The sequence below is a fragment of the Anopheles bellator genome, chromosome 2, assembly GCF_943735745.2.
Source record: "Anopheles bellator chromosome 2, idAnoBellAS_SP24_06.2, whole genome shotgun sequence".
NCBI lineage: Eukaryota > Metazoa > Arthropoda > Insecta > Diptera > Culicidae > Anopheles > Anopheles bellator.
The window spans coordinates 8,592,797-8,607,411 of NC_071286.1; the positions used below are offsets into that span (position 1 = coordinate 8,592,797).

General features: G+C 53.4%; 1 protein-coding gene across 1 annotated transcript in view; it reads right to left on the reverse strand.

Annotated features, from left to right (window-relative positions):
- Nucleotides 1-11,765, reverse strand: part of LOC131211980 (uncharacterized) — a 30,414-nt gene extending 18,649 nt beyond the window's left edge. Inside the window, exons 1-2 of the mRNA XM_058205681.1 lie at nt 11,720-11,765; nt 8,221-9,779 (exon numbers count right to left, since the gene is read on the reverse strand). Of these exons, the coding sequence (XP_058061664.1) occupies nt 8,221-9,779; nt 11,720-11,765 (1,605 nt within the window). The remainder of the gene's footprint in view (nt 1-8,220; nt 9,780-11,719) is intronic.
- Nucleotides 11,766-14,615: the final 2,850 nt, after the last annotated feature.

Below are 14,615 nucleotides of genomic sequence, written 5' to 3' on the forward strand. Positions count from 1 at the left end.
GATCGAAAGTCCCACACGGGGTGGCAGCCACCGCAAATGCGCATATGCAAATTGTGACGAGCATCCCCCGGGGCCACTACCTGCCGGCCGGTGTCAAGCGAGCGTCATAGACATTCTCATCAACAACATCACCACCATCATCATCATGATCGGATCGATCGATCGACCGAGAGAGAGAGAGAGAGAGATAGCCGAACCGATGCACCAATCGTTCATTTGTTGTGCAACGTGTGTCGCTATCCGAGGAGTGCGCCATGCACGACATAAAACTGGTTTACACAAATCACCACCAACACCACAGAGAGGTGTAGAGGCCAGAGCAAAGGTGTGCCTTCAGATCACTTCTCCTACGCCAGCAGCCAACGCCGAACGCAGCGGTTTTGTTGATCGATCAAATCGGCGCGGTTTAGACATACCTACCATACGGTCCATACGGACTACGGACCATAGTCCGTGTGGCTGTGTGCGGATGGATGTGCAAACTGCACATCGAGTGACGAGTGTGAGTTGTGTGCACAGCCACCGTAAGTGCCCACTTTTCCGGTTCGTTAAGGCGCACTAACCGACGACAAAATGGCGAATCAGCGACGAAAAAAGGCGCGTTGGCTAATCTGCGGTGATCCGATCGGGACATAAGCCGAACATAAGTAAGGGGTTGTAATTAAAAAGGCCCACGGCCCGCCGACAGTAAAGGGCGCACAGCACGTTGGACTTGGACGCCACCCGAAGGAATTTCAATTCATTCATTCGACGTAGACATGGGCGTCCCGAAGCCTAAGCCCACAAGTCAGGCGCATTACAAAACGGTGCCCCGGTGATGGTACCATACGAGGGCCATTCAAAAAGTATCGCGACATTTGAATTTCCATTTTTTTTTTTTTTTTGTTGCGTTATGTTGCTACTCATGTCACTCACTCTTGGTTACAAGTTCGGCCATTTTGAGTGATCAGTCAATTTTTGATCGCTGCTTTGCTCATCGTCGATTTTTCTCTGCTCCAAAAAAAATTAATGGCAAAGATCCTGTATCAAACTTTTCGTGAAAAACGAAATTAAGAGTGTGAATTAAGATATTGTCAAAGGGCCGAAAAGATGTGAACGACGAAGAGCCAAGTTTGGACGAATGTGAGCAGTTTTGCTTACAGTTTTCTTCGACTGCAGGAGCGTGGTGCAGGGTCAACAAGGAATATCACCTTCAAGTAATGCGCAATTTGCCCGAAGCAATCCGCCACAAACGCCCGGATTTGTGGAAAGACAAAAGTTGGATTTTGCGCTCACACATCGTGGTTTCTACGTGAATTTTTGGCCAAACCAAAACTCGTGTAATGCCAAAGCCACCGTATTCCCCAGTTCTGTCCTTCTGTGTCATTTTCCTGTTTCCAAAACTCAAATTAGCGCTTCGTTGTCAATTACTTTTATAGTTTATAGTTATCATCGCAGTTATTTATAGTTATTATCGAAGATGAGTTAAAATTGACTGATCACGAAAAAGTCGAAAATCGAATATACGAAGCGTAAATACTAAATCATCAGAACTTTTTCGACACACCACGTACATCACACCACGGCCGCTGACACGAGAGTCAACCAGCAAAAACTTTACGGCCATCTTCTGGTCGGGTGCGCCTCAGTTAGTCGGGGTTTGTCAACGGATGATTTAGTCCCAATTTTCAAAATAGCCCCACGCTTGAAGCAAACTTTCAAACGACACAGAAACACTCAAAAACAACCGACCGGCTTCGGAGGTAGTAGCCCGGTAGTGCCCCTACTAATCACGCATCAGGGCCACAACACTGGAGAGGAGTGTGGTCACTTGTGCCCGTTACAACTCGGATGGTAATAAAGCTAATTGACTACCAGGCACACGAACGCTGAAACCGGCGCTGGGGTCGTAAAACGTTGATAGGGAGAAGACCACTTTCATGCGCTGGGAAATGGTAATTTAGCTTAGGTTCCAGCGTCCGGGAGAACTCATTCGAAAGCTGTCCAAAAGTTTAGCACTCCCTCTTCGAGACCGGGTTTGGTTGGCGGGAATCGTAAGTTTAAATGGAATTTGGTGCTAGTACCGTCGCTGACGTAATGCCTGCGAGAGTGTGCCGGACATCCTTGAGATCAACGCGGCTTTCGCCGCCCGAAATAGAAACAGGGGGGACAACAGATAGTGTTAACAACGGACGGATGATACTTATCCGCGCTCTGTCAACCATTTCCGTAGCCACAGCCACATCATCACCTGTCTGGCCAAAACACGGGACGAGAAACTATCGTGAACCCGTGTCCGACATCAATCACAGTACCTTAATTCCTCAACGTGGGACGGTCGTCGTGATCGTTCCCCAAAACACTAAACCCCTAAAGACGAACACTTCTTTCGCTCGACCGGCCCAGACGAACGACGCATAGTTGGAACTCGACAGCAGGCGCAGCCAGGCGCAGCCAGGCGCAACCATTTCCCTAATTTACGGTCGCGCACCAGAACCGTAATGAGCTGTCTGTCGGTCTGTCTGTCTGTCTGTCTATGATTTTATGAACCCCGAGATGGATCGTTCGACACTTTTGCTTCGTTGCTGAGGCGGCTGAGAGCCTGGGGAACGTGAATCCCGTCCCCGAGGCACAACTCTTGGGCTCCCATGGTGTTCATATGATGTTCAATGAAATGCTTAGGCCAAAAACGGCTTCATTGTTAGCGACCAAAACCACCACGCGCAGGGGATGTTAAGTGTCTGTTAAATGACTACCTACGCACTCGGGGTGCGTTTGCGTTTTACCATCTCGCGTTGCTTCAAACGCATGTCTGTCGCATCCAGCTCGCCAGTTGATTGCTTAATCTTCGCGCCGCTCAACTACCTCAATTGCGCTTGCGCCGAGTGCGGAGACCCCCGTTAGGGCAGAGACGGGTCGCAATTACATGCGCTAACCCCACGGCGTGCGCCATGCATCAACCCCAAAGTCCCAGAGAAGCGCAGGCACAGGCACGCGAGGCAATGCGTCTTTTAGCGCTTCAATTAGTCGGTGGTCGTGGGTCGATCGCAAGCGACCATTGTTGGCACAAATGGCAACCGAGCGATCGTCGGCAGACGACTCCGTACTCCGATCGCGAAAGTCACCATCCCAGACGGTGCCCGCAGATCCAGAGATCCGGTCCCGCCGGCTTGAGTCAAGGACTTGAGCCCTTGGGGCGGTGGTTAACCTTCCTTCGGCCCATTTTTAGGGCGCACACACGCTTTATATGGTGCGCGCCGTCTTGCCAGCCAGCCAGCCAGCCAGCCAGGGTTATCTGCAGTACAGCGCGCATCGTGTTCGCGGCACATTAACATTTTGTTACAATTTAAATGACTACACACGACGAGATTGAACGATTTGGCTTCAATCGGGGGGCCCTTTTCGGGCGAAACAAGCCACTCTGGTATCCGCAGTGCTCACGTGCGCGCGTCTTTAAGCGTTCGCCGCGCAGACAGCATTCAAAGCGGCTCCATCCGGTTAGAAGAGAAACCCCGTACCGGCTACTGGCCGGGATGTCCAACCACAGCTCCAGTGATCACGTTTTCGCTTCGCCGCATAAACCATCCACCAGTGCAGTACGCAATCGAAATGTATGCTGCGCAGCTTCGAAGGCGTTTAAGGCTCATAAACGCACCCGGCGCAAGATTTCTCTGCGGTACTTTTCACGCTCAATCGCGCAATCGGAAAATTATCATTTCATTACAGACTCCCCGCCCGCCCCGTTCGTCCGTCAGCCGCAGCATTAGCCCTCCATTAGCCTCGGCGGGTGTCGTCGGTGGCGGGATGAAAAGTCTAGTCACACAGAGCCCACTTTCCCGATGCAAATCGCACCCCACCGAAAGCCATTGCATCGCTCGCCGTCGCGCATACGTAAATATACACCGCCGCCCCGTCATCATCATCAGGATCGTCGTCGTCGCGTTGTGTTTGCATGAAATGAAAGTGTTGCGGCCCTTCGACGATTGAAATGGCCCGACGTGCGACGCGCGACGACAGCAATCAGGCGGCCGGTGGCGAAAGTTCCCTTCGACGATCGTGCAAGGGGTTAAAAGTCCGATCCGGGGCGGCCACAGGCTGGGCGCGTCCAGCGGTTTCTATTTCCGTCCCGTCGGCCCCGCTTTGGGACCTCTTTTGTGCGGGTCGTAATTAAAGTCTGCGGGGAGTTGATGGTGGATGATTCGGTTTTTAATATTTTGACACACTCGTCGCGCGCGCGCGCGCACGATGAATCAGTAAAAAAAAGGCTGCGCTCACAATCAATGAACCGCTGACCGGATGCGACGCATTTTGTGGTGGTTGAAATCGGCGGTGGACACCGTTCGATTGCGTGGCACGTGACGAAACGGGGGTCCCTATTCGGCGTCGCGGGATTCCAGATATTAGAAACGGTTTGCGCCGTTCACGATTTCGAAGTTCCAGCGCCGCGTGCCTCAGCATCGAATGGGAAAGGCAAACAAAAAGAAATCCACAACAAACGTGGATGAAGCCCGCAAGTTTACGCAAGTTACGTTCCGTCGCATGCTTCAGGAGCTCAGTCCATGGGCTAGCCAAAAAAGTTACCTTTTTTCGAATAAAATCAACGACTTAATCACTTCTCGATTAAATTTAAACCATCCTTAGAATGACCTGTTGGCTTCTAGCACACGGGCGCGTATCACGCCTCCGTTATGTCATTGTTGGTGCTAACCTTTGGCCCTAGATAGGCGAAGCTCGAGACGACTTCGAAGTGTCGGTCGTTTATTAATACATCAGCCCCATGCATAGTTTCCGATGTTCTTCGTAGGGATCTTGTATTCGTTTATCTGCACACCGAGATTGTCCGCAATTTATTCAACCCCTACGTAAGGCTGAGCTACATCGAAGGGCCTTCGACCTATAATGTCTATGTCATCAGCATAGACCACGTTCTGGCAGGACTTGAAGTGGATGGCCCCTAAAGACTCCACTCTAAAGTCCCAGCTAAGAGTCAGACCTTAAGCTAGCTTGTGGCGTTGGTCATGGTCATTTATTCCACCATTCCAAAACTAGTCATCTGCCACATGGTAAAAATCTGATCAGTGCTAGACTCTGTGCTTCGTAATCCTCTCTGATAGGCTGATGATCTTATAGGCGGTATTCAGCACCAACTAAAACCATGAAGAATGCAAAATTCCACTGTTATGTGGATAAATCAAAACCAGATAGGTAAATGAAAGAAAACGTCATTAAAAGCCTACATTTCGGATGGGAGCCATGGGATAGTCATTTCCCATTCGTGTTCGTGAAGTTTCGGTCCCCGATTTGTTATCGTCATGCTAAATGATTACGCAGAGCGCACAGGTAAACTTTGCCAACACAAGTTGCATATTTATGGAGGTGCTCAAAATAAATTTCCTCTTCTACCACGAGGGTGCTTCGAGGCCATTTCGAAACAAGGCCTTGAGATGCCACCGAGCAGAGCCAGCGAGTGCCCATTTCCCATAGAGACCGACAGCAGTCACAGCACCGCAGACCAGCATCCATCGCCGAGCGGCTACCGGCTGCATTAATAAATATTAATACCGCCATCAACCGCCTTGATTTACATTCCTGTGCTCCGGTTTCGGTTCTGTTCTACGAAACCACCTCGCGACGCTCCTTCTTCAAGGTCAGCAGTTCTTCTTCTAACCACCCCTCAAGAAACCGGGCGAGACGTACAAAAAATGCCACGGGCCCCGCACTCCACCAACCACCTGGCTTGGACAACCTCAAGGCCGTCCCCATAGCGATCTCTGCTTGTGCTGGGCCCCTGACGTGCGCAACGTCGGCTGTCGAAATAAGAATAAATCCCAAGCCTCCCGAGCGGTCGCATTTAAATGGACAAAGCGACAAAAAAGCGACCGAAGCTCTAGATAACTAAAGCAAGTAGCCCACCGCGTGCGCGTGTCCTTCTCGTGCGCCAGTAACCTTGAGCGCGAAAATACCAATTCACGGACGTGACGGCGACGGTGGTGGTGGGTGGCTCGGGCCGCCCCTGAGTGTGTGTGTGATGGGAAAAGAGTGGCACAAAATGAAAATGGAAATGTAACATCCGCCAGCGCCGTCCGCGACCGAGACGCCATTTTCCAATCAAATTGGAATCATCTTCACCGCTTCGACGCAAAATTCCCTTGCCATGGAGAGCAGCGCCGAGAGATCGCTCGGAGCGCGTGGCTTTTTAAAAAATGACTCGATCGTGGCCCGCGCGTAAATCCATGAATCTAATGTTTTGAATATGTTCGCGCTCGCCCGCCCACCGCCGCACGCAGCATTCCTTTGCCGATCACGAAGAAGAGAGAACACAGAAAACCGAATTTCGCGGGACCGGAACGCCAGTGGCGGGGCGCACCATCAAAACACACACCGCGTCCGCTTTTGCTAATCTCACTTTTTGGCCCACTTTTGGCCGCACACATCACGAGCCGAGGTTGGGGGTTTGCGCAGCGCTACCGTGAGCGCGCTCAACACGCACGCACGCGCGCGCGCACGAGTGGTAAATTGGCTGTCATGTTTATCATCGAAACGTCACACACAAGTCCGTCGACGGGGAGGGCGTTTCACAACCGTTTTGATGGAACGGTTCCGCTGATGCATCAGACTGCCGCCCTTTGTTTACACGTCCGAACCCCGGGTTGGGGTGGACCCGCGAAACATGCTGCAAATCAGCACAACGGCTGATAGAGGGAGGCTGTCACGAGTGTTGTCAGAAAGCCAACGACGCGGAGATCCTTGCTGAAGCTGGGCTCTTATCGCAAGACTAAACAATCAGCCGCTCTGGAAGTTGCATAAGCCGTCGAGTAATTACACAGCTCCTCGTGCACGCAACGCGATAGCGTGTGCTGACCTGTGCCCACTTCTGCAGGGCACTCCCGAAACGAATCGGTGGTCTGCTGAAAGCCGAAGCATATGCTCGCTAAAGGACAACCGCATTAATGGAGCGGACAATAGAGCGACACACTTAACGGCCCTACAATGGCAAACCTCACCATCTGTTTCCTGCCATGTCGGTCGGCGCGCCTAACATCGGTCACACAGCATATGTAGCAACCTTATTCGAAGCATTTAACCTGGACCTGGGGCCAGGAGCCAAAGAGGGAGGAGACCCCACCTACAATGGGTCAGCGCGCAGCATTAATTCGATTGACACAATCTTCCAGCGGGTACCTCCAATTGAACCCGGAGGGGGTCCAACAAGAACTGGGTCTACGCTAACCACACACAGGAAGACGATGGCGACATACGACGACGGCAACGAATTTCGCTGGACACAAAAGTGACCGTGGTAATTGAGTTGGCGAGGGTTGATGAATTAATTTATTTTTAAGGCCATCCAGAACGGCCACACAATAGGGCAACAACAGTTCAAAAGACTGACCCCGTTGTGTTGAGAACACACCCGCACGATTTGGCCTATTAACACCTCTCTCGCGTAGCGTAGATTAGCGCTGCCATTTTTAACGCCCGCGGGCGCTAACTGACCACCGGAGAAGACGCCACATAAGGACAAACACTCTGGGCATGGGGATACCACATTATTATCATTTAGTATGTTAGAGACTGGACCCGGGCAGAGCCGTATAAGATTCTTCGAGTTTGGCGCACTCTGGAGGTTGCTGTTTCTTGGATATTGACGATATCTTTGAACTTATTAGGACCATAAAACTGGCACGTAACACCGTTCTGATGAAGCCAAATGTCGCTCTAGTTTTTAGCTTCAATTTCGCTGAAGAATCAATGAACAACTGTTTCTGGTGCATTGGCTTCCCTTGAACGACGTATGCGCCTTCCGTGGACCAAATACGACTATTCTGCTTAAGAACATAACCTCCGAGATGGAAATGGGTTTAAATGAAATGATCTTTTCTAATTCCATACAGTTTGAGTTGAAGACTCACTACTTTGGAAATTAGATTTTAATATTTCCCAACTTTCTGCAAAGTTTTTAGTAAACTTAATAAACAAACGCATACCGCTTTGTTTATGACGTTCAAAAAAAGAGATGTAAGAACAGCGTCGAACGAGCAAAGGTAGAGCATAAAGAAGGTAAATTCTTGGTCCTGCGTACCGCAGACCTACCACTAAATTCGTGCCAAATTTAAGAATTTAGAATTTCGGAGGGAAGTTTTACGTTTTAGAAGCCATGTCGGATCGGTAGCTTAAAATCCAAACACTTGATGGATCACCCACCCCGGACCTCCACCAACCGATTGACCGTCGACTCACCTGCAGTTTGACCGGTTCCTTCGCCCGTTCCCGTGGCGGTGCCTTTTCGGGGCACTTCTCGAAGATCAGCACCCGCTCGGCGACCGAACCCCGCGACAGGAACGGCCGAATCGGGCTCGGGATCGTCTTCGGCTGCATGGCGTTCTTCTTGTCCGCATCGTCGCCCCCGCCGGAGCGCCCAAAGTCCTTCGGGAGCCGCGTCGTGGCCACGTTGCGCGTAAAGTTCATCGACAGTTTCTCCTGCTCGCGGATCTGATGTATGTTGAGGATCGGGATGTGGTTCGGCTTCATCGGCACCCCGTTCCAGTGCTTGACGCTGGGCGTCTCGGCACCATTGCTGTGACCACCTCCCCCATTGACGATCCCGTTCCCGTTTGCCGTACCGTTGCCGTTCATTGCGATCCCGTTGCCGTTGGCCAACGCGAGTGGCCCCCCGACGGGGGTCGCTAACGCGGCGGCGGTCACCATTGTGGCGGGCTGTGAACCGTAACTGACACTAAGGACACCTCCACCACCACTGAGTCCTGCTGTGGCCGCTGCGTAGTCTGGGACGTCCCGATCGGGCAGCGTGGAGGTGATCACCTCCGGCAGAATGCAATCACTACTGTTCAGCACGGTTCCCGTTTTGAGCGCGTTTATCAACCGTTCCTCCTCCCGGGACACTTCGTCCATCAGCTCCGCGGTGTTCTTGTGGACGATTGCCACCGCACCACCGGCACAACCGCTGCTCACCGGTGAGCCCGCTTTCGTTTTCACGACACGATTCTTCAACGGCCAGCTCGGCACATGGTTCAGCAGGTGTTCCGGTTTCACGGGCGTTTGTGGCTTTTCGCGCACCACCGCCGCCGCCTTCGGTTCCGCGAGCGTGTCCCGCAGCACGTCCGGCACCACGACCACCACGTTGTTGTTGCTGTTCTGGTTGAGTGTACTGAAGTTGTTGTTGTTGTTGTTGTTCGTCACCACTGGCCCACTGGGCCGCAGGTAGCCTCCTACGGGCGTCCCCGCGCCACTCACTGCCGGTGGTTCCGGACCACCATTTCGTTCGAACTTCTGGAGCACACTCTTGACGGCGGAACTGGCACCGGCGGAGGGCGTCGGGCGATGGATGCCACCACCTCGCTGCTGCTGCTGGCGCTGGGCGGCGATGCGCGCCTTGTCCTCGCTCACGAACGAACTGACCAGCTGCTCGAGGCTGTTGTTCGAGAGGTTCGGTGCCTTGGCGAGCAGTTCCGCGACACCGGCCCCCGGCGGCGAGGAAGCGTGGCTGGGGCCACCGGTGACTCCGGCGCCGCTGGTGGGGCCTCCTACCGGCGACGAGCCACCCGCGGGTGGTGAGCTGTTGGCAGGGTTTAGTGCCTGGCTGAAGGCATGCTCACCGTCGCCGGTGTGGCAGTTGAGGATCTCGGTCGGCGCGAGACCCCGCGCCTTCCACGTCTGGTAGATCGCTTCCGCGTGGTCCGAGATCTGCTTCGCGATCGCGTCTAGGTCCTCCTGGCCCTCGACGAACGTGCGGACCGCCGAGTTCGGGGACGGCGAACTCGAGGACGACGATTGTTTCGCTGCGGTCGCCATGGTTCGGGGTGCAAGGCGGTTTACAGTTATGCCGCGAGGGTTCACGATTTTCACGTTTCCGGTTCCGGCAGGTCAGTGTTCATGGTCGCGCGCGGAAATCGTGAGTCGAGGCCACAGGAAGGGGAGAGCGAGAGAAATGGAGAGAAGGGAGTGGTTGGTCAATTGTTTTCCACAAGGGCCTGCAATGTCCCGGCCCGGGGCAGCGAGTTTGAACCCTGGAGGAGGTGCGCGTGGCCGTTAAGTGGTTAGCTGACACAAAGGACATGCACGCAGTCCCTTTCTCTTCACAGTGCTCGACACTCAAAGGCACTGCACACACACACACAGAGGGACACAGAGAGACACAGTGAACACCGGAACAGCGGATGGTGATTAGCAGAGCGCGCCACTTGAGGAACCTTTGCGCCACTCGTCCTGGAGCCACTAGATGGCAGCACCGGGGACCTCCGCACTAATTACGCTATTGCTTCCACAGCAGCAGCATCATTGTGGCACGCACACACACACGGGCATTAGTTAGAGAACGGCAGACATCGAGCATTGGCGCCGACGGCGGACACCAAGGATTAGCAGCGCTTCGCTGAGGACATTCTCTAGAGCACTAGCGGCACAGCGTGTTTCCCGCGTTAAGGCGCGCGCACTATTTCCACACAAACACACACACACACACAGAAACCAACACACACATGTACACAGCAGGCACTAATACATATATAGGGATGCGCAGGCAAACAACGGCAATCAATTCCCCATCATCATCACCACCACATGGTTGAGTAGTACTTAGTATTCTGTTGCTGCGCGATATGAAGGCGAAAAAAAGGGTAAAATACGAGTATAAACACACACGCAGAGACATATATAAAATGGAACTCATTTTTCCATTGCTCAGGAAAACAAACGAACGTGTACAGAGACAATTGTTTGGATTAACACCGGCCAGCCAGCCAGCCGACCAATTAGTGGCACGGGGCTCCGCTACGCAAACGTCACGTTCTGGTCGAAGGCGAGGAATCGATTTTCCGTCCACTACGCGGGGGGGGTTGGAGGTCGCGGACGTGACCACGGACGATTGAATTGTATTCTGGGCACAAACATTTTTAACATTTAAGGCTACCAACTTCCCAACCAGCACGACGACGTGTACCATTTTTTTTTTTTGGACATGCGTGGCAGACGTTCGCCTCGTGTCCGAAAAAATCACCTTTGTGGCCAGGACAGGGCAACACAACACGATTTAAGAGTGGACCTGAGCGATGAGTTAGTAAGAGTCGTGCGCAGAGCAACCCACAGCTAGCTGGTTAGTGCAACATAGTACTGGCAGCGGCGATTAGCGTGGAAACTATTAGTAAACACCTCGTTTAATCACTGTGGGGCCCGCACAAAGACACAAACACGGTGGCACTCGTAAAAAAAACCCACAAAAACAAGGGATGCCTCAAACGAAGCTCCATCATGGGGCGGTCTTTAAACAAATGGGAAATGGGCGTCTCGATGGGAAAAGTGTGTCGCAATGAAAAGAACGCGAATTTTACATGATGAACCAGACGATAAATGATGCGATCTTTGGTTGCTAATTACCCGCAAAACTCTACTCTTGGACGGGCGGGCGTGGGTGGTTCAGAATAATCCTTTTCGTGCTCAATAATCCTCACTTCACAAACGCACACGCATTAGACCACTAGAAATAGTAATATTAGGGTTAGAGTCCGTTGCGACTAAAAGAAAAACAGGCTGGTGGAAAAGCTAACGATAACCGCCGCCCTCGACCGGTTGAGGAGGTCCTGCAGAAGGCAATGGAATGCTTTTTGCCGGGTTTGTGTCTTTGCCGCACCCACCCCCTCCGCGAGGAAAAGCCACAGCACCGGGAAATTAGTTAACGTCACAGAGGCTTCGACGGACGGACGCACGCACGCACGCAACTCACTCAGAAGGAACAGATGCTGGTAGTAGTAATCGAAAGCGTCATTCATTGAGACTCGCGCACTCTCGAACCGGGGGGTGTGCTTGCGGGGGTGGAGGCCACAAATCGATCACGTCACACGTGGGTTGCCTGGGGTGCAGAGCAAGGTGCATAAAGAGATTAAGCATGAACAGGTAAGCAATCGTCGGAGCGGGAGGAAGCACCACTCGCGCAAAGCAGCAACCGCATGTGGCCTGTTTCCTAACTCCGTAAACCAAACGTTCCGACGCCACCAACAAGCGAAAGTGATTCGGAAAACTCAGCGCGTTCGGAAGCAATCAAAATGCGGGGACGGGGGGGGGCTCAAACTTCGAGGCAAACCGAGAGGCTGGCAGGCACCGACGTGAGAAGGTTGTGAAAAACTTCACCCGAAAATCGAACGATCTTCCGGCCGCGGTCGATTTCTACGTTTCCTTTTCATTCACTATTTTTAGCGCGTCGTCTTTGGGCGAAACCCACATCTCCATCTGCGGCCTTGCACAGCGTGCGAGAGAGAGAGAGAGAAACTGCAGCTCTCTGTCGGGCGAGTGTCACCGAAATGATGGATCCCAAAAAGAAAACTCGCAATGCGCCGATCACCGATCACCACTCCTCGCGGCAGAGTTCCCTGGGGCCGCCCTGATTATTCGCCTTCCGATTCAAGGTCGTCACGTCACGACGGCGGTGGCAGCGGGCAACGGGGTACACTGGGGTTTGTTTTGCTCCCTGACTCGAGATTTCCCTACTAGGACGACTCGATAAATGCAGACACCGTGTTCCTCACTTGAGCCGGTGATCCGGAATCTTCACGCACGCACTCACGCAGGATCCCCCGCGAAGGGCGATGGGATTGGGTGGGAAACTGGGATTTTCCCGCCACCCATACAAAATTACTTGGTCCGAGAGGTTGCGTCCCCGTCTCGTTTGCGTCACACACGTTGCACACTTCGCGGACGCGTGTATGTCCGCCAGGGTAGAAGTGTTACTATCGACTGCGGCGGCCACAAATGACGGGAGATCAGGCACCGGGGCCGGTGCGCCAGCCTCTTCGTGAGCTCCCGGGGCCCTTCCGGACACGACGGCGCGCGGTTGCGCACGCGCTAACCACGCACACGTGCGCGCGCGCGCCGTCGACTGGTGTTGGTGACGCACGGCAGCCCTTCACGCCTGCGCAACGCAGCCGCTGCTACTTTGCGCGACCGGCTCACCGGACCGTCCTCCGTCGGGAAAAGGTTCTCCTTCTTCTGGGCTGTCCCCCAGTGCCACTAACTCTCTCTCTCACAAACACGCGCACGCAGATATAATTAATGGGAGTTGACTTTCGTCGCGACTTGAATGGGAGGGCCGGTCCATCCGCCGTGGACACCTCGTTCCGCACCGCCCCATCAAGGCCTGCGCCCAAACAGCGCGAGTTTGAATACAAAGCAATACCGCGACGAGAGCGATTGTGGGTTACGCGCGGGCGTTGGGGTGTATGTCTTCCGCCCTGCTACTCCCGAGACCCCCCCCGGAGGACCAGAGGGGCTTAACGCAACGATACCAGCCGCAGCAAGCAACGCACACCGCAACCGCAACCGCGACGCGTATATTTAGAAAACTACTGCACCCAGGGCGCACCAGGACCCGCGCCGTCGAGTAGCTGGCTGACTGGCCTGAAAGTAGACAGAGAAAGAGAGAGAGAGAGAGAGAGAAAGAAATGTAAATGAAATGCTGGTTTTGGTGTCTGTCGAAAAAGGGGGTTGCAGGTTCGATGCTGGATGGTTCCGACGTAAGGGTTTCGGGAATGCCAGTAAATATCTGTCTCCTACGGAGTCGCAATCGGAACGGAACTCCAACCTCCGACTGACAAGATATCATCCGATATCTTGGTCATAAAACATTTGCTTTAACCAGCAGAGACTAGATTCCAGATATCTGAGTCGATCCAAGCGAGTAGCGGAATGCTTCAACTGTAGGAAACCTTTCATTCGCTCCTCCTGTAGCCATTAAACTGTCGAATGCACTTTACCGGATGATGGTCTTTTCGCTAGAAACGGCTACCAGTAAGTCAGCCGGACAAGCGATGCTATTGGAACCCTTCCAACAAGTAACGGGCGGTAGTGTAAGCAATTTGTCATTAGTGTCTATGGCGCACACCGAGCGAGAGAGAGAGAGAGAGTGCGAGAGAGTGGACCGACCCGTCTAAGGACGACCGAACCGACCCCCTTTGCCCCAAGGCTAAGTGGACCCATCGTGCCCATAATTGATCCCGATTTTTGAAAAGACACCATTGTCGGCACACCCAAAGTGTCCGGCTGGGGATCGGCAGCTTTAACTTTGCTCGTAAATTTCGTGCCTTTCCTCGATTGCTCCACAATAGCGGGCTGTCGACCAGAGAACACGGCTCTCGGCACTGCTGCGACAATTGCGTCTTTGTCGCTATGTAAATGTCATAGAAATTATCATCAAATCCCGGCCGGCCGGCCGGCCGGGGACTGGGTGGCGCTAACTTTTCGGGTCCCCACACATCCGGGAACCGTGGGCGCGAGGCGCGGAAGTTCACGTGGCATTAACGCGCCGTGGCGCGGCGCGAGGGTCGCCCGCGAGGTGTAGCCCTCGAAACATCCCTCGACCTTTGGCAACGGCACAACGGGTATTGTTTCACTCCTGGGGCGGAAACCAAACTACGGAAAGAAGGTGATCGAGGGATATTCGGTGGCTTCGGCAGTTGAGCAGCCGCCGAGAACTGGCGGAAAGGAGGCAGCAGCAGCAGCAGCAGCAGCATCATGTTGGTCTATTTTTAAGCCGAACGCCACGAACTGATCTCGCCACGCCACGCTGGCGGTAATGGTAAATCACGCCGAGGGCGACAACAGAGGCGGGCCTTCGGTTTTTTCCGAAG